This window comes from Phalacrocorax carbo, chromosome 9 (assembly GCF_963921805.1).
Source record: "Phalacrocorax carbo chromosome 9, bPhaCar2.1, whole genome shotgun sequence".
Taxonomy (NCBI): Eukaryota; Metazoa; Chordata; class Aves; order Suliformes; family Phalacrocoracidae; genus Phalacrocorax; species Phalacrocorax carbo.
This window is the reverse complement of record NC_087521.1, coordinates 33,712,557-33,732,023: the sequence shown is the minus strand read 5'-3', so window position 1 is coordinate 33,732,023 and position 19,467 is coordinate 33,712,557. Positions and strand designations below refer to the sequence as shown.

The 19,467-nt window shown below is 44.8% G+C and overlaps 1 protein-coding gene across 3 annotated transcripts in view; it reads right to left on the bottom strand.

Annotated features, from left to right (window-relative positions):
* Nucleotides 1-19,467, bottom strand: part of SLC35F4 (solute carrier family 35 member F4) — a 129,929-nt gene that overhangs the window by 1,345 nt on the left and 109,117 nt on the right. For 2 of the 3 annotated variants that reach the window (XM_064461053.1, XM_064461054.1), the window contains exons 3-7: nt 18,336-18,633; nt 10,572-10,791; nt 3,210-3,335; nt 1,784-1,976; nt 21-110 (exon numbers count right to left, since the gene is read on the bottom strand). In XM_064461053.1, coding sequence (XP_064317123.1) covers nt 21-110; nt 1,784-1,976; nt 3,210-3,335; nt 10,572-10,791; nt 18,336-18,633 — 927 coding nt within the window. Of the gene's footprint in view, nt 1-20; nt 111-1,783; nt 1,977-3,209; nt 3,336-10,571; nt 10,792-18,335; nt 18,634-19,467 lie in introns of those variants that run through there. The other variant, XM_064461052.1, reaches the window with a different exon arrangement.

The window sequence follows — 19,467 nt, the reverse complement described above, 5'->3', positions numbered from 1 at the left end:
AACAGCCATGGTACCTGTACCTGCATTTCCAGGGACGCTGAGCACTGTGCCGATAGAGATCAGAATGGGGTATGTAAGCACAACGCCGACATTAACCAGAATATTAAAAGCTAGGGAAAAACAGAGGAAAAAAACCCAACATGATTATGGGGAAAAACACTAGAGTGAGGCTCTTCTCCACCTTGCCCCTACAGGTACGATATATCCTCGGTACGCACACCACAGTGACGTGGTTGTCACAAAGTGACTGATTTTTATTTTTTTATATATGTGTGAAATGAGGGGAAGTCGTGCATGGGGGAAGAGGGAGGGCTGTACGTCCTTTCACAAACTGCAATACCAGGGTTATCACACTTGTATTTCACAGCTTTGTCCCAGCTTCAGTCAGGTACCAAGAACCCAGTTTTGCTGCCATAAGCCATCGTTTTTCCTCCTACCAGAAGGCTGGTGATCCCAGCTTCCCCTCTCAGCTGAGGCTGTGTTGTCCTTGGCCTAGTAGGACATCTCACTGATGAAAGGCCAGACCACACACCAAAGGTGACAGCAGCAGGAACTCATACTCTAAAGGACACTAAATAAAATTAGCCGACCAAGTTAACTGCCATCTAAGGAGACTGGAGTGAGACCATGGTCTTTCTACCATGTTGAAGGCAAAATGAAAGCTGGCAGAAGTACAAATGGTCAACACCTTTAATTTATGGGTTGGGTTTTTTTACATGACAGTGTTCCCAGCCAGCTCCAATTTTGCTGAGAGATCAAAAGCAAAGACTTCCCTTTCACACCATTCCCTAGGGTGCTCTTCCAGCTCTCTCAGCCAAAGGACTGGTGCTGTGGTAGGACCCCAGGTCCCCCCGATCACCCACCATCCAGTCCTGCTGGTGAGTCCCGTATGTAAAAGGAGCAAGTTTTTTTGCCCTGCAAGGTTGTTCTCTCCTGGCTGGGATTATACATTTGGGTAGATCACCGGGTGGTAAGTTGTCCCTACTTTTTGTCCCTCAGGTGCTCACAGAGCAGCTGCAATTCAGGTTAGAGCAGTTTCAAGGTGCTCACAGCACTGCAGCTGTCAGCCCGACCACGTCTCAGGACGGCTGTGTGGATGAGCAATGACATCCTCTTTGTTTCCATTTAATATACTTGCAGTGGAGACAAAACCCTCTTCAAGAGAGCCTTAACTAAAGGAAAGGATGTTGTTATATCTCGAAATTGAAATGCCCCTGGGCTGAATCCAACAGCTATTCTGCCTGGCTAGAGGATAGCAGTTGTGGCTCTGAAAGAGACAGGGCTGTTGAAGAGCGGAGAGGAGGTGAAGACCGCAGGAGAAGAAACAGCACCAGCCTTTGCAGGCTAAGGCAAAGCTGTGCAAGCTCTGTGCAGAGGGCTGCAGCACCTGCAGAAAGTTGCCTCAGTGCTGTGGGTCCCTATGTCAGTGCACAGACCCCTCACAGAGCATGCCAAGAGCTACTGTGTACATGCAGCTCTCCGAAATTGGATTTATAGCAATCAAGCTGTGCCAGAGGCAGGGAAAGACCAATGAAACTACAGTAGGTGTGCAAAGAAGTAAAGTGGGCATTTAGTATCTTGTTTATTCTCTGCTGTTAACATTAGTGTTAAGGCTTCCTGTGAAAAGTATGAATAATTTTGCAAGGCGTACCAGTTTCCACTGGGATCAGATTTCATCTGAGAGAGATCCCTGATGCTTAAGGAGGGGTGATGTTTGTGTCTGAGGCTGATTTTGTATTGGGATAGAAGAGAAAAAAAACGAGTAAATTTTTTTAACACGTACCTAACCAGAGGCCGGCTACTCCACACAGGTAACCCCACGGCACAGCAGAGAAGGGGGACCAGTACTCCACTTTCGTAAAATACAGTATTATCGGGGTAACAGAGATGAAAATTAAATTGAAGAAGCCCAGAGTAGAAACAAAATGAGCTGCCTCCCCAAAGTTTGCACTGCCAAGGAACATTTTGAACAAAACCTGCAAAGGAGAGGAAAGAAAAAGGTTTTAGACTTCAAGCCTGTCACGGGAAGCAAAGTCTGCCTGCGCAGAGTCCTCTGCTCCCTTGGGGAGAGTGGGGCACGGGGACAGCCCTGACCAGGACAGCGTGCCACAACTCAGCCCTTTCCTGCAGAAGAGTTTTAGTCCAATTTCTGCCCTTTCCTGTGTTTTAGCACAGAAGGGGATACTGTGTTATTACAGTGGGGATCGTTGAGTCTGCACAACAAAACTTAACACAGTGCAACAAGGAGCAAGTGTAACTAAGAACCCAAGGACACCACCATTCATGCAACGAAAAGTTACAGGATTTGGGCTTTGCTTGGCACCGTTAGGATTTGTGAGGGGACTCCAGTGACCTCCACAGCATGACCCTGCTGTGAGAGGAAAGCCTAGCCCGGAGGGACTCACTTCAGCTTCACAGGCAGCACAAGCCTCCCAGAGGATTTGTTCTACACAAGCTTAAATTAATGCACTTGAGTTACTTGTGAATGGACACAACAAATTTACCAGCGAGACAACCAAAGTATAAAGCTGGGAGGCAACTTCTCATTCCACTACAACCAACGCCAAACTTCTCCATCTCTTTCACACACTTCACCCTCCCCAAGCTGACAATAAATACAGCCACCTTTAGCCCAACCTCTTTCTAACTCAGACACATCCCTGCCCTCTTCATCCCTCATCTTCAAGAGCAGCCACTACTTTCGAGCAGGGTGCAAAGCCCTGCACGTCTCTAACGCATGGCCCGCACCAGGAACACAGAGGGGCTCCGAGCCCAGCACGAGCGCAGAATACGCAAGAGAGCTGCAGTGCAGATCGGGGCTGAGCCGTCCGCCCCTGCTCAGGGAAGGCAGCGCTACCTGCATTCAGGCTCTCCTCCCTGCTGCATTTGGCAAGCCCCTTCGAAATAGTGTCGATAAACTGCGGTGGCAGGAAATGATTAAAACATGATCCTAAACTCCTTGCAGCATAGCAACGGAGGTTTCATTAAAGGCTCGTAAAGCAAAGTCATTCTGAATATCTGGCAGCTAACAACTAATTACCCTCATAGTAGATTTCCTGACATTGTGACATCGCCTGGTCACAATCTGAATGAGCAGGAGGGATGAATAAAATAAAGCATTTATTTTATAGTGATTCACTTTGTACTCATGCAGTTTTAACACCCAATGTTAAAGAATATATGGATACTAATAAAGAGTCATGACCTACCTTATACAATGCAGATGTAGAGGCTGATCCAACAGCATATGCTACCCCGATAATTGAATCACCCTGGAAACCATCTGCATATGCCATCATTACGATTCCTGTGATTGCCATTATTGCTGCAACTATCTGCACAGACAAAGCAAAGCAATGTAAAGCTCAGTGCAATTTCATTACACGGAAAGAGATTATCACTGCATGGGGTTTTAATGAGTGTCACTAGCTACTTTCTCTGACTTGAAGCTTTCTTGTTTTCCTTTAAATAGGGAAAATTATGTATGGTTGGGAGAGATGTAAAACATAATGAAAGCGTATGCACAGCCAGTGATAAGGATCTATAGTGCTGCAGATTTTCCTGGTACGTACTGACAGAACATCCATCATGAAGTATTTTACAAGCTAAATATCCACTTTGGAAATATGACTCCAAGATCAAGAAATTTTAAGACATTATGCTCTACTATACAACAAAAGAAATACTAAGCAATGCCACTGATTTGACTCGAAATGCAAACATTTAGACAGACAACCTTCCTGGACATGAGTCCAGGAGAACGACCCCTGCATTATGGAACACCAATGTACCACTGGGAGCTCTTCCAGGCTGCTCCGGCTGTGCATGGTATTTCCTAACAGCCCTGCCAGCTTTCTTGGACAGACACAACAAAGTTTCTTTATGAAGCCTTTACCTTTGTGCTTAGGTTTTTGGCCTCATTTGAAAATCCCAGAGAGAGCTTCTAAGGAGCTTCAAAGAAAAACAACAAAATAATTAACTACACCATATCAAAAATCCTGGGTCTTGACTCCGAGGACCTTAAGGAAGTGGTAGGGATCCTGACATGTTTTGTTCTTTGAAAAACTCCCTCTCTCTACCTAACTGCCCTCAGCAGGTAAATATGGAATCTGTTTTTCAAAGGCACTGAATGCCTATCTTCCATGGACTACAAAGGAAAATGTATTTCTTCAGACCTGTGGAAAATCACAGCCCCATTTCTGATGGGGGGGTTTACAGATTATGGGGTTTTTTTTGTAATTAGTATTACATTAAACATCTTACCGTTATAAAAATGCTGTTCATGTACTAGAGCTGGGTGTAGAGCAAAAGATGCACAAATGCAGATACCCAAAGCTGGCTGTTACAGAACCAGCAGCAACATTTAAGGTTCAGACCCTGTTTCTATTCCCAGATATCCTTTAAACCACACAACTCCCTGGTGGATAGGCAAGGCAGGCTCTCCCTATTCATGCAAAGGAAGAAACTAATGTGGTTCACCTCAACAGCATTAGCCTCTACAAGCACTTCCACACTAAATGGCTCCTGAACTCAACTGCTGAGCCAGGCAGGGCTTTATACCTTCTTGATCCTGCAGCCCTGGTACAACTCCTGAGCCAAGACCAACATGAGATGGACACTTGTTTCCTGGAAAAACTCACTAAACTTCATTTAAGAAATATTTACTACTAGACAAGCCTAAGCTTCTCATGCTTCACACCACAGACTTTAAAGGCATCTTGATCAAATCATGTGCCCTTTTGCAGAGAAGCCTGACTTCCAGATCTCACACAGTTTTACCAAGAGTCCCAGAAAACCCACTGATACTCATACCAAGCAGATGTGAGTCAGACTGAGGCAATAAGCACAAAAAACCCACAAAACAATTTCAACAGAGCCAGTTAGTAAAGCAAAACCATGTTTCAAGGAACACACAGGGCAGTGACTCATGCCTGACTCAGGTAAAGGTGTCCACACACGGAAGACAGTGGGGAACCAAGGATCATCTCCCAGGGTGGAGGCAATCTCTGAGACTACAGGTAAAAATGTTAGTGCTTCTAAATCCCATCGGTACCTGGACCAACATCTTCACTGGGAACTAACCTCCTGGGTGCAGCTTTAAGTCCTTCCCTCGCTCCATCAGCCCTATTTTACCAGGAACTGAGTAACTCAGGTACTCTCCTCGCATTGCAGTCTCAGTGCTGAAGGCAGAGTCACAAACCACAGTGCACGCCTATATCCCACCTTATTTCTGCTTAAAACATCCAAGCTCCAAGCAACAAAGCTGCCTAGCTGTCACCTACACCTGAAGATACCACTGATAACTCCAAATTCACCATGAAATGGCATTTGAAATCCTGGTCCCCCAACTTAGTGACATGGGCTGGAGTCACATACGTACTTGTGGTCTCCCAGGTGTCACGCAATGAATGGTTTGATGAGATCTGGAAGGGCCTTAGCAAGAGGGGATCAGGGGAGTTTTCCCTCCCCTCCTTCCCAGAATAACACATCCTAGCAGTCAGGTCACCCCAGGCAGGGGGTTGAGTCCTGTCATCCAGAGGAGGAACATGGATCCAAGGCTGCCATCTCTGGACTCAGGGCTCTCACCAGCAAGACGCTGAGGAGGAGAGGGGAGCATCTTGCATTTTCCAGTACCTAAATGGGAATCTGGCCGTCACTCCTTAAGTGAGCTGGGGTGCTGGAAGACATCACCCTGCTGAGAAGTCAGGGCACATCTGGCACAGGGGACACATACCATCACCCAAGATGCAGCAATGCTTATTTTGATCCCTGAGCTCACATCTACCCAAGGACCTGTGTGCAAAGCAAAGTTAAGTTCTCTTAGAAGAATGAGTTTCAGTCCCATGCAGCAGGGACAGTCCCTGCAGAGCTCCTCCCTCCTATCTTTGGTTGAGTGAGTAGTTCGTTAGTAACATGACTGTGCAATACTGCTGTTCTCCTTACAGCTTATCCTGGGACACAAATACCACAAAAGTACAGTCTTGAAGCAATGCAGAATTACACTCAGGACCTCTCAGACATCAGCAGGGCCCCTTCTATCAGTCTCAAGAAGCCCCTCCCTTGCCCTGCCACACTGCCTGGCTGGTTTCATCCCAGGCTGCACTATACATCTTGCCTTGCACATAAATTCAGATGTAGCATTTCAGCTGTCAGCTGGAATATTTCAGCTGTAATATTTCAAGCAATGTCTCCCACAAGGCAAAACAGAGAAGTCCAATGTAGTTATCCCCTTCTTCAAAGGGAAAGGATCAAGATTTAACTCTTAGTGCACTCACTGCTCAGACCCAGCAAGTAAGTCCTTTCCCTGAATTAGTGGAAATGAATAGATCCATCAGCCCCAGTAGGGGATTCTTCCTGTTGGGAAAAATATCTTCCCAGTCTGACTACACCACATTCAGAGAGCCAGTTTCCTCATTTAGTCAAATATTTAGAAAGCCAAGCATTTCACCCCCCCCCCCCCCCCCCCCCCGTAACGACTGGAATGATGGACATGTAAGAAGCACCATCTCATGAGACATTAGATAAATAAGAGCTGACACTGGAAAACAGTGAGAACATTATTTAAGTTTCAAGTTCAACCCCCTTCTTGCAAATTATACACCACTGCATTAGCACAGTTGACCTCTGCCTAGCAATTGTCGTGTGTTTGCTTTAGAAACCTGAGAGCACATGCTGCAGGGTTCTGTAAGCTGACAAGCAGCAGCAAGGCCACAGTAAAGCAAAGCTGGTTGTTGCAGCTGACAGCTCATTAAACAAGGATTTTAATTAACAGAACAGGGTAGTAACTTTGTTTTGGAGACTCCTAGGTAAGGAATGAAATTAGGCTGCCTATTCCCCCTGCCCTGGGGAAGAGATTGAGGCCAACCACCATTTTACTCCAGAGCATTCTTTTTCCACGTGGACCACAGCAGTAAATCACAGAATCACAGAATCCCAGGTTGGAAGGGACCTCAGGGATCATCTAGTCCAGCCCTTCTAGGAAGAGCACAGTCTAGACAAGATGGCCCAGCACCCTGTCCAGACGACTCTTGAAGGTGTCCAATGTGGCCGAGTCAACCACTTCCCTGGGGAGATTATTCCAATGGCGACTGTCCTAATTGAAAAATTTCCCTCTGGTGTCCAACTGGAATCTCCCCAAGAGCAACTTGTGTCCATTCCCCCTTGTCCTCTCCATGGGACTCCGTGTAAAAAGGGAGTCTGAGTCTCCGTCTTCTTTGTAACTACCCCTTAAGTACTGGTACATGGGGATGAGATCCCCCCTGAGCCTCCTTTTCTCAAGGCTGAACAAAACCAGCTCTCCCAGCCTATTCTCGTATGGCAGCTTCCCAGTCCTTTGGAGAATGCTGTAGTAGAGAGGTGCTGTAGCAGAGACACCTGCCTCCAGACTGCAGCCAACCTTTTGGGGAGTGAAAAATGTCCTCAGACCACTCTGTACCTACCGAATAAGCGTTAGTTCAACTTCACAGATGAAGCACAACCAAGGGCTCAAACATGAAAACATCTAAGCACGTGGCTAAATCTAAGCAACACAAACCAACAGAACAACTCAAATACACAAAGTCTTTTAAATATTGGTGCTTGCTCTGAGCCAAAGCTGTCTGGACCTTCCAGGAGTCCCAGTGTCACACAGATACATTATTATTTTGTGAGATGTTCAGAAATGTCTACAGAAAGAAGATTATGGTGCAGGCAGGGATTGTGCTATGTTTCCTTGCGCAGGGCAGTAGATACTCAAGGTACCTAAGGTCTACCTGCACTACTTTTATCGGTAAATAGCCATATAGTGATTACAGTGTATGTCCTTCTCATAGGAATACTCCTTCTCCAGCTGGTGCTTTTGCCTCTTGGGTTGGGTGCAAGCTCCTTCCCACGCTCCAGCATCACTGCTGAGGGCGCACAGCTCTCACTGCACGACACACACTCCGGGTAGCTCAGACGCAGCCAGGGCAGCCAGACCTCTGCATGGAGTCCCCAGCAGCACTTCTACAGCTAGTCAACACTTCCACGTTATTATGCCATACCATAAGGTGGCCATCAAGACAAGCTTGTCTTTAGACAGTCCATCTGAAAATCCCGCCCCCCCAGCCTGGCCAGCAGGTGCTTTCCGAGGTGTGCGGGAGCGCTGTGCCGGCACGCAGCTGGGGGATCGGAGAGCCGTCAGGCAGCTGGCTGCTTAGAGACAGCTTGGAGACTGCCTGCAGCAACACCGGGCGGGCAGGGAGCTGGTGATGCTGGAAATCTGCCGCGGAGCCGCTGAGCCTTCACGGCTGCTGGTTCTGAAGCCCAGGTGGATGAAAGCTGTCTTGGGTACACAGGCGCCGCTGCATCCCCACCTCCGATGTGCCGCAGAGGTGCCTGACGGCTCCGAAGCTCTGAAACAGCTGTTAGGAGCTGAGCTCCTTTGAAAAACTGGGTGTGCTCCTGGGTGCTGAGTGCTTCTGCACAAACACTGGCTCAGAGTATATGATTAAGCCCTTACTTCTTTTCATCCCCTTACTGTCCAAATAACCTAATTACACTTGCTCTCTGAGAGGCTGGGGGGTGAAAGCAGTAGAGGAATTCAAAGCACAAAAGGCTGGGTCCGCACTGCCTTGTCGTATTTTAATTCTCACTCTCCTGCGTGGTTATTAACATCATTAAGTATTATTCCAGCAGGAGGGCTGCTGGAAAATGCTGCTAATTACCTTTCCAGCACCGTGAATCCAGAATCTGCCAGTTCGCAGCAAAAGCAGTGTCTTTTATGTAAAGGATTTGCTGTTCACTTCTTCTGCCAGGTTTTTCTTGTGCAAATCTCACGGTGTTTACAGCATTAATACTAATGTGTATTTATAGCAATGCTTTATTTAGTCAGTGAAAAATAAGTGAAAATAGCTTTAATATTTTTCATCTAGGTTTCTTTAAGAGGTAGGCTGGAAAATATAGCTATGCTGCTGCTTCTAGAAAGAGGCTGATTTCAGACAAAAATTACCTTAAAGGGTACAACATTTCCTATTTTTCAGCTAGAACCTGAGATGATCAAGGGGCAGAGGAGGGAACTACAACCTCCAAAGTTACCATTCCTGTTAATTTCTGTAGAAAAGAACCGAGGACTTCAAACCCTGATGGTTCTTTGAGTAGTCATCAGCAGACTGAGGGCAGGTCACATCCACCTGATGCTTCCATATTTTAGCTTGTATACGAAATAGGTATACAGATGTCTGGCGTTAGCACTGCAAGACGCAATGTCTGTGCCCTTACCTTCAAGGGCACCATGGCTGAGGTCTGTGAAACAGTGGTTCACCTCCTCAACTTTGCCTGGTCTGGACAGAGCCTCCACTGAGCCAGTCCAGCAAACCCTCCTGGCAGATCCCTACCCAAGAGGTCACTTGTGTGATGGCACACGCCTTGAGGTGCTCAGGCCCTGTGCTGTTACTAACCGCCCAGCCAGCCCCAGGTCACCAGGGTTTCAGGGGAGCTGTTCTGCTTCAAACGATTTCCTCTCCCATTCCCAAGCCACAGGCACAGAGCTCTGTTCAGTGTGCTGGTGGCTGCTTCTAGAGCTAGACCAGATGCCTGTAAAACAGGACACCTTCGCCTTTCATTTCTGAGCCCTCCTAACACACTATTAATTGAAAAAAGCTGCTGTGTTCATTTTTTAAAAAAAACCAAACTCACTTGGATGAGTGTCCTGATCAATCCTGCTTTCCATGGAACATAAATGCAGTTGCTGGTGGCCCCTTCTGGTCGCAGGCATCACATCTGGCCCCAGCCAGCCCCTGATGAAGTTCAAGGCCCTTGATAGTTCAGTCAGAATTGTACCCAACATGACCATTAGGCCTTGAGCCATTTCAACAGGGGAATCTGCATCAGCAGACCTGGCAGAAGGCCTAGCTAGTCCTCAGCCAAGGTATAAAGTCAACAGTTTAAATTGCTGCATATTAGGAGATTTGTGTATGTAAAATTACAGAAAACATGCTTGCTAGATCCAGACGCAAATAATTTTGCTCAAGTCCTTTTCTTTTGTTTGTGTCTTTTTGCAGGGTCCGTATTACCACCTGTAACACTTTAGTGCAAAATACACCTTCATGCAAAACGGTTACTGTCTCTTTTAAATTACATTAGGCACATGCACATGTGTATTTGTTTATGTGAATGTAAAAAGTAAGAGGGTGGCATAAGAAAAAATACATTACATACTGAGAACAGTTATCTACCCAAAAAAGGAATAAAATTGCTTTAGTTAGAACCTAAACATTTATCACTAAGTTTAAAATCAAATTAATTGACTGCACTTCAGCAGCACTGTAACCCAAGACAGAATAAGTTTATGTGAAACTGCAAGTCCTCCTATTCTAAATCATCCAATTACACTTAGCTGTAATAGCTTCTTGAAATTCCCACATCATATTACCTCTGGAGTCTGAGATCTCTAACTGATCTTCAGGCTTCTGTTTGCATCATAAAATTAAATAAGAAATGGTTTCATGGTATATACATACCATAATGCAGCAGTACTATGGCAGCACAATAGCTTATGGATTTAAGGGCATTTATGAAAACAGGAGAGAGTTGGAAATCAGGCATGTCATTACCCTTGCTCCCATGAACCTGTCTTTCAGCACAATCCAAGAAAGCAAGAAGACAAAAGCTTTGTTACAACAGAATAGGGCAGAGACGTCTGTGGCTGTCAGCTTCTTTAAAGCCAGTAAATACAGGTAGTTAGTCAAAGTCCACAGAATAGAAAAGGGAGCAGTCCTTTTAAGAAAGATTTTCAGCGTCAGACCATCTTCACCAAAAATCCGACTGCATTCCCTAAGAAAAGAAAAGAGTTTAAAACTCAGCTAGGATTTTCCTTCGCATTCACTCCAGCACAACAAACATTCATTAGACTTTTATCGCATTCAGTTAAGTGCTTTTCCTAACTACTCTGCACACCCATAAGAATCTATTGTTTAATTCACAGAGAGAAAACAACCTACAATCTTCTTAAAACAACAATTTTGCAAATAGAAAAGGAGTAACTTACCTGGAATAATCACACTCTATGCAACAATAATCCCAGGGACTCACACACAGAAAGGTAGGTTATCTGTAACTTTCTCTGACTCTGCCTTTGAGGCCATGAACAGAGGGGTTATAACTGCAATTTTTTTTTCTCTGTAGCTTGACAATATTTTCTTGCTTTGCTCCAACACCTGTTTTTCTTCATATTGAAGTATATTCTAAGGGCAAGTAAGCTTTAAGAATCACCTAAAAATACTAAAAATTACTGCCACACACATCACAGACACATCAAGAAAGAGCCGTTGGCCAGTGAGACTGAGCCAGTCAAGCAAGAGCGTAAGGAAAGAAAGGAAAGGGGGAGGGTATTTAACAGCTGTATTTTATTACAGTGAAAAGTTGTGTTCGCTTAGAGATGCTTCTTTGTGGACTAAATTGCAAAGAAAATCTCTAGCTTCCCAAACAGTGTCACACACAATTTAAGTGAACTGTTTGCTTCTGAGGATTTCATGAAATGGAAGGGTCAGCTCAGAAGACACTGCTTTCAGGGACAGCACTCCTGTGCAAAGTGGTACCTGCCTGGGCTAAGAGGAGGCTAAGCACACAGCGTCACTAAAGGCCCATCGCTGCACCCCTCCTGAAACATCCCTACCTTTCCCAAACAGGGAAGGAAGCTTTTTAGCAACTCCACTGTCTGTCTTCTTGGGATTCCTCAAGATATTCCTGGTATGCTTCATTTCGTGACACGGCAGGCTCTCTGACCCCTCTATTTAAAACACAAGAGGTCCCACAAGCGAATGCTTCACACAAGCGAAACACCAATGGAGTGAACCAAGGTACCATCAAAATGCAACGCACCCTTACATGGCAACATTAAGGGACTAATCAAAGTGCCACGAGGCCTCGGGGTCCCAAAGTATTCACAGCCAAACACGGCTGTGTTTGGAAGATTGCTAAAACACTAATTATGTAGAACTAAGTACTAACTTCAAAGAAGGCACTGCAATGTGAAGTCAAAAAACCCTGTTATTTGGTCACTGTTGTTGTTGGTGTAATCATTAAAGGCAAAGCCAAATCAGGGTAAAGACAGAATCATTTTTAGGTCTCCTAAACCACTCTTAGTAATTCAGAGGAATTCTGCTGTTAAAAATATTGCATTTTTTTTTTTACCATTAAGAATGGAAACCATCACTTCTAGTTTTGAGGAAAGTAGAATTATAACATCTATGTAATACATAAGATCAGCTATGTCTTACTTAATAACCATTCATTCCCTGCTGCCACTAAAATGACCTGGGGTACAAAGCAGTAATTTCTGGCAATAATAAATTCCTTTCTCAAACTCTGCAAGGGTGTCCAATAAGTTAACGCTTAGGCAGGCGGATCCACTAATTATCTCCTTCACTCTGGTTGACCTAGACGTTCTCAGAAATCGGCTTGTTCTCCAAAGATCAGAACAGAAATATTACACATAAATGATACAAGCTATTTTCTTTCTATCTGAGATGCAAAGCAAATACTCAGTGAAGCAAATAAATTAATGCTTAAGTTTGACTGTAGGCTTTTGTATCACTGATTTCAACAGGAGTTACGGGTGACGAGTTTCCTTGTCTGAGAATGGACTCACTGGTCGCACAGACTTGAATGCTTGTTTACATGCAGATATAGCAGTTTATGTTTAAAAGATGTTTTTCTCCCCCTGAGACTTCGGTGGATGGAGAGGGTGATTCTGAGCTCAGACTATGTCTCACTTCAATACAGGTGGCCTCTGACCTGGATGCACCGTGGCTGTGTTGCCATTACAAGACACCAGAGCCCGACACCCCATCTCCTGGCAAGAACAGATCTGCATTGTGAACTACAGACCTCTACAGAGCCTGATCTCTCCAACCCAGTGGTATCTGCCATCGGTTTTGATGCACGATTGGATTGGTAGATGATTGTAAATCCAACCTGTCTCAGAAGCTGTCAAGATCTGTCTTAGAGGAAACAAGCTTGAACTGTGTTAAAACAAGAGAGAAGGGTGCTCAGGCTGCTTACAGTAATGCAGGGCATAGTTAAGTACCCCAGTGCTATGCTAATAGCGTACAAAGGCAACAGCAAAACCATCCAAGCACATCACTCTGGTCGAGGCTGCAAGGCAGCAGGAAAAGCTCTTCTACAAATGTGTTATGGGAAATTATACCCCTGGCATCCATATCGTGCCCCCCCACCACCACTGCCAGGGAGATGCTGGGAATAAGCCCAGCGCTTCTGCTCTTCCCTCCACGGGGAGGGTGGGTGGCTTCCAAAGCCAAAAAGGTCAGGTTTTGTTGTCCTGCAGATCTCTGGGATGTTTGCACACAGACAAATTCAGAGCAGAGTCAGGAGGATGGAGTCTGAAGTGCCCTGACTGTGACTCCTCAGAAGGAGGAAGCCTCAGTGATTATTATATTATTCTGGATTGGACTCTGTGGGCTGGTCAACTATTTGAGAGCAGCAGTTGTGGTAATGCTGCAAATGCCAGTTATCTCCCAGTTCCCAGAAGCAGTGGGAGGGACCAGCAGATTAACAGCTAGCAAAAGAAGTTTGGGAACACTCACTTCATAGGCCCCAGGCAATGGACTGATTAAGCAGGTGGAAGAGCCTCCGTCACACACAGCAGTGTACAATGACCAGACAAAACAGGGGCCAGCGGTTCCTCACCTCTCAATTAAAAATAAACAGCAAACACTTGTGACAGGGTTGGGCTGAGCGAGACGGAGACATGACAAATTCACCTCTGTGCTTAGGAGAACTCTATGAATAATGCTCAGCAAGTAAGGAGTTAGGAAGAACACTTTATTTTCCCAGTCATGGCTACAGTGGATTGCCTCAGGCTTTGTGAGGGCTGGTCACTCAGTGGTTAACTCAGCCTCTTTGGCATGCAACTAAAATTAAACTTGCAGGAGTCATCACATGGCAGTGATTAAAACCCTGGGCTCAAGAGAGATGGCTCCATGGATGCCTCCCCATACAGATAATATCTGTAGGCTGTCGACTTAAAGGCAGAGACATATCTAAGGGCAGCTGACCCTGAAACCATGACACAAACTATTTCCAAATGCACAAGAAGTCTATTTAAAACCTGCCCTCTAACATAAATAGCTCTTTTTGCTTGCAGGTAGCCCTCAGCCATCAGCTCTGGGCAGCATGCCATGCTCTCAGGAATTACAGCACCTCAGGCAGTCATGTAGCTTTGCCCCTGGCACCCACTAAATAGCTTGCGTGCCTCTTAGATATTCTGATGCCAGCCCCTATAGAAGAATGGGTTTATTCACCCCTGACGTACAGCAGCCTCTGGAGTGTAATGCAGCAGCTGGTTTTAAAACAGCTTACAGAAAAAACAGAGCTAACAGACATTACCTGGGGTAATGTGAATACAGCGAATGTAATTACATCACCCGAATTAAAACTTGGCAAGGCCACCAGTGACATTATGGCAGCAAGAAGCACTGCGGGACCTTTTGTGCGCACAAGTTCTTACTATGTCGTTTTCTGCTTCTATCTAAATGATGGCATCTGCTGCAATAAAATATCTTCCAGCTCCATTTCAGGAGACAGATACCAAACAGAGTAATGGTGGTTAAGCAACTGGTGAATTGTTTTCCAGGACTGACCGTGTCTGAATGTTAAGAAAGAGCCTGGCCAGCTGTATTTGTCTGCTCAGGAGCTGGAGTAAAAGTAACCCTTTTACTTTTGTGTGTGAACCTCTCACATAAGCAGTGGCTGGCTTGGGGGGCGGCACCACAGGAGTGCTGTCTCCCAAAAGGAATGGTCCAAAGGAAGCCCTGGTTCTGTGCTGCTGTTCTTCCTCCCTACTGTTAAGCCATTTGGGGTTTGATCAGCTTCAGGCAACAGAGATCCTCATCTCTCCTCTGAAAAGCCCTTTGCAGTGAAAATCTAGATTTGCAATGCTGTTCCATATGGGGCTGAGAGGAAGCTGGACCGAGCTACTGCTGCAACATAGGTGGAGAGATTTCTGGGTGACAAACTTGCAGATGACAAATGACAGCAAATATCAGCTACTTATGGCTGTTTTTACTTCAAGTAATGCTCACAACTTGTTACCCTTCTTCCTAGAAAACCAACTCTTCCCAAAACATTCATATTTATTAAACCTGCACCTTCCAATACTCTTCCTAGCCACTGCATCAAGGCTGCATAGCGCCTGTAGGACTAACCTCAGCTATTACATCGGGGAGATATTCTGGCAGAAAGCTGCTGAACATCACAGCGTTTGTCCTTGAGAAGCCCAGACGGCGGATGGGGAGGCAAAATTTATTGACATTGAAAATATCATCCGCCTATTCCAAATCATAACTCTATTAGGCTCCTACGTCAAAGTCTGTGGAGTGTCTTCTGCTGGGGTGAATACCGGCAGGGTTAGATTTCCTATTGCTGAGCTTACTGAGCTTCAGATCATTTTATTCACCTCTAATGCAAGCAGTTTCAAGCTCTTTATGTGGGACATATCTTTTATCTACAACAGTGAGGGGATACCAAGAGCTGTGGCTTCTGCCTCAATACAACCAAGACACTTTACTGAAATGCAGCAGGGAGGTAAAAACCGTGAGTTAGTTTCTAAGACCACAAAATTTAATCTCTAAGGTAAATTGTGGAAGGTAAGAAATACACAATTTACAATCTCAAAGATTAGAAACCTTTCAGAAAGCCGATCAGAAGTTGAAGATTGAGACTTTTATCCTTCCAAGGGGGAGTTATTGAAGTAACAGTGGCTCTATACAGCTTTGCCAGCCTGGGGCAGCACTCTGCAAGTCCCTCGCGTGATCACTGATATCTGCCAAGATACCAAAGAAGCTGTTTGTTCTGATCCACTAGGAATATCTGCTGGACAAAATGTCATGTCTTTAAAGCTCCTAGTGAGTAACTACATCCTCCAGAAATAAAGACAAATCACCTCTGGACTCCGAGGCAGGCCTGGAATTGCTACAGGACAAGGTTTATTGACAAGAATTAGCTACTCCACAGAAATAAAACCAGCAAATGAAGCAACAAAAAAAATATCTTACAAAATGTAATAAAAAGCCTTGTAGCAGGAACAATATCAAGAACACAAACCAATCAATTATACAAGCAATTGATCTAGCTTTGAAAATAACCCTGTTCTGGGCAGAAGGCTGGGTTAAATGACCTCCAAAGATCCTTTCCAAACTAAATCTGTCTATAACTCTCTGAATTTAAAAACTGCAAATGATGCTTTTCAATTCTTTAAGACATCAGAAAATCAAGTACTCATCGTGAAGAGATGTCAATTCCCATACCCAAACTGAAAGAGTTTGACTTGTCAAGTTATAACACGGCGCAGACCAAGCAGTTGGTGCTCATCCTGAAGTCAGTGTTTGCCAGCAGTTATCTCCTCCCTGGGATGTGAGTTCCCAATATATTTGGGGTAGGAAATACCCTGGGGAGATGCCTTTCCACTGGCCCATCAGCTCTGACACCAGTCTCCTGCTTCCACACATTCACAAAACTACTTCACATCTCCTGTGTGCCGAAATTCCTCCGGGCATGTAAGCATGTGTCCTCAACTTTAACAGCGTGGGAAACGTATCAGTTATTTAAGCATACTTTTATTATGCATTGCCACAAATGTTTTGCCCAAAATTTTGCTCTGATGGATATATAACCGACCAACCAAGTGCAGAGGATCTATCTGCAGGGATATTTGTTCTCACCTTCTTCCTTGTCTTCTGTGCATTTGTTATTACTTTACCCCATACCCAGACGCCAAGCTGACACTGTTAATGTTCTTACAAATACTCCAGCAAGAATCTGAATGAAGGCGTCATTAACGCACAGAGTACCAGGGTTTTCAGAGAAGCAGTTAATTAAGTGCAACTGTTCAATTTCAGTCACGCTGATTTGACAGAAATGATAATTTAGGGCTAAATTACATCCCAGATCCTGGCAAAAGCAGATGAGGGAAGAATTTGGCCCTGCTACACTCCAGCCTGACAGTCACAAATTGAATTCCCTGTGTGCTCAATGACAGCTGTGCTGAACCTTCTGTCAGCGGGAGCAAGGTATGGGCCACATGCTGGTTAATAACGTTGCAAAACAGACAATTCTGCTGAAGTCAGTGAGAGAGTTTTCAAAGCAAGTCTGCACTGGAGTAACAGAATTGGGTCCCAGCTCAAAATTATTCTGTGAATTTCTTCCCTCCATGGGCAAGGTGTGTTATCTCTTGGCAAGCTGAATTTAGCTCTGTCCTTTAAAGCAGCTTCTACTTCACTGTCAGATTGGTGCAGTAATGGAAGTAGAGGAGGAACTGTGGAAAAAATTGTCCCAGAAGGTGGTGGCACTTCCGAGCCCTGAGGACAGGTTAGACACAGCTTTCTTAAGAAACGGCTAGAAACTAAGCCAGCTTGGTCCCGCTGCAGTGCTGGTAGTTGGACCAGATGATCTCTTTGGGTTCCCCTCCAACCTTGTATTTCTATGATTTCACAGTGGCTACTGAAGAGGGGTTTATAAATTACCTCCTCTGCAGACCAATGCTATAGTTAGTGCTACGGAATCCTCTGCACTTGAGGTTGACAGTTCAGCTACAACATGCAGCCACGTGGTGTAAGGAAAGGCTGGGTTCAGAGAGATGTTTTCCCCTGGCTTTCACAATACACAGCAAAGAAGTATTTCCACATGGAGCCTCAAAGTAGATGGGACAAAGCCTTCACATAATTTCCTCAGGATGGCAGCCACTCAGCTGTGCCAACTTAACCCTCAGAGCTACAGGGGGAGGACAGCCAAGAGTCTGCAACCTACTTTAATTCCTACCACATGTAGAAGGGAGCAGAGAAGGCTACTGGGATGCCCTTCCTCCATGCTATGATCTGGCAGGAGGAGGAAAGGGCATGTTTTATCCTGCTATACTTGCTGAGCATAGAGAGCAAGCCACGGTCTTCCTCATGGAAACCATCTCCTCAGCTTTGAGCACCTTCTCAACTTATGAGTTGTTTTGGTTGGACTTCATACTACCATTCTACCATAAATAGACCAGAACAGATTAAATAATGGCCAGTGGAAGCCTGATCCAGACATGAACACAAAATACAGAGATATTAGGTAATATAATAGCAAGATTGTAAGTAAATTGATCTTCCCATATCAGTAAAAAAACCCCTCTAACAATCAATTATCCATTTATTCAAGCATATATCACTCAATTGTTAGCCTTCTGTAACCTATTTATGAATGAGATTTTCTGCAGCATGACCTTTATTCGGCCTTCTGACACCATGGGTCAAACTGAGAAGAACAGTGATGTCAGTCCACAGAAATAAGGTTGTTTAAAGCGATATTGCGACAATAAAGCTTACCTGATTTTTTTGATTGGAGACTGCTTTTCCTGTGCAGTTGCAAGGTGCCCAGAATAATAAATGGGAAAAACCATAATGTTCCAGTTTGTTGAGAACCAAGTCATGAAAAAAGGACAGTCAAAGGTCTCATATGTGATTTTGACAAACTGCGTGGTCCCAACCCAGGAGGAAGAGACGGACAAAATGATCAGAAATCTCCAGATAAGCTTGAGAAATGTGGATGTGCAAGACTGGCATCGTGTCTGTCCTTCAGCTTCTTGGCTGCTGCTCTCTGTGTGCGTTTGTGTTCCTTCTTCTCCTGGAAAAAAAAAAAAAAAAAAGAAAAAGAAAAAGGGAGGAGTTGTACACAAAATGAAAGCATTCAGAACAGTTCTTGCTTTCTCCCTGTAATTCCTTTATGCCCCACAAACACTGAAATCCTGCTCAGAAATACTTCAGTAATACCACCTCTGTCCTTTCAAGGGGATAGGAACAAAATGCAAACACAATACAGAGGCCTGAGCTAAGAGCGTTATGGTTGAGCTGTTGCCACTTTTTGCTTTATCAGCCCTTCTTTCCTTCTGTCAACCAAACCTCTAGGATAGAGCTACACCCCTTGGAACCAACTACATTATAAAGTCAATTACTGTTCATGTGTGCAACATAAAAGCTATCTGAGCCTGTACACCTGAAGCCAGGAACACATTCTTGTTATTCAAGATTCTAACTCAAGAATCACTTTTTTATTTGCAAGCTGGGAGGGGAAAAAGAAACAGTTCGATGGTTTTATATACCCAACCAGAGAAAGGCTTTTTCAGTCAAGTTAGTGTATTTACATTTCTGAAGTTAAAAATTAAACTGGGCACTACTGAAACTTGGCATGCCTAGAAATAAAACTCTACACATAAACAAGGAGGAATCAGAAAGTTGTCATTTCCCATTTTAGTAATTTTCAGACCTAATCTGCACACTGCCGCCGTTTTCCTATCAGAAGTGCGGACTGTTCAGAGAATTTAATCTTACTGACTGATGACTTGCTTTCCAGACACATCTTCCAGAGATGCAACCCATGAACTTGGTTTTGATTTCACAGATCCCAGCTGAAAACAACTTATCGAACTGCATTGAATACTGAGAAGCACTAATACTGCTG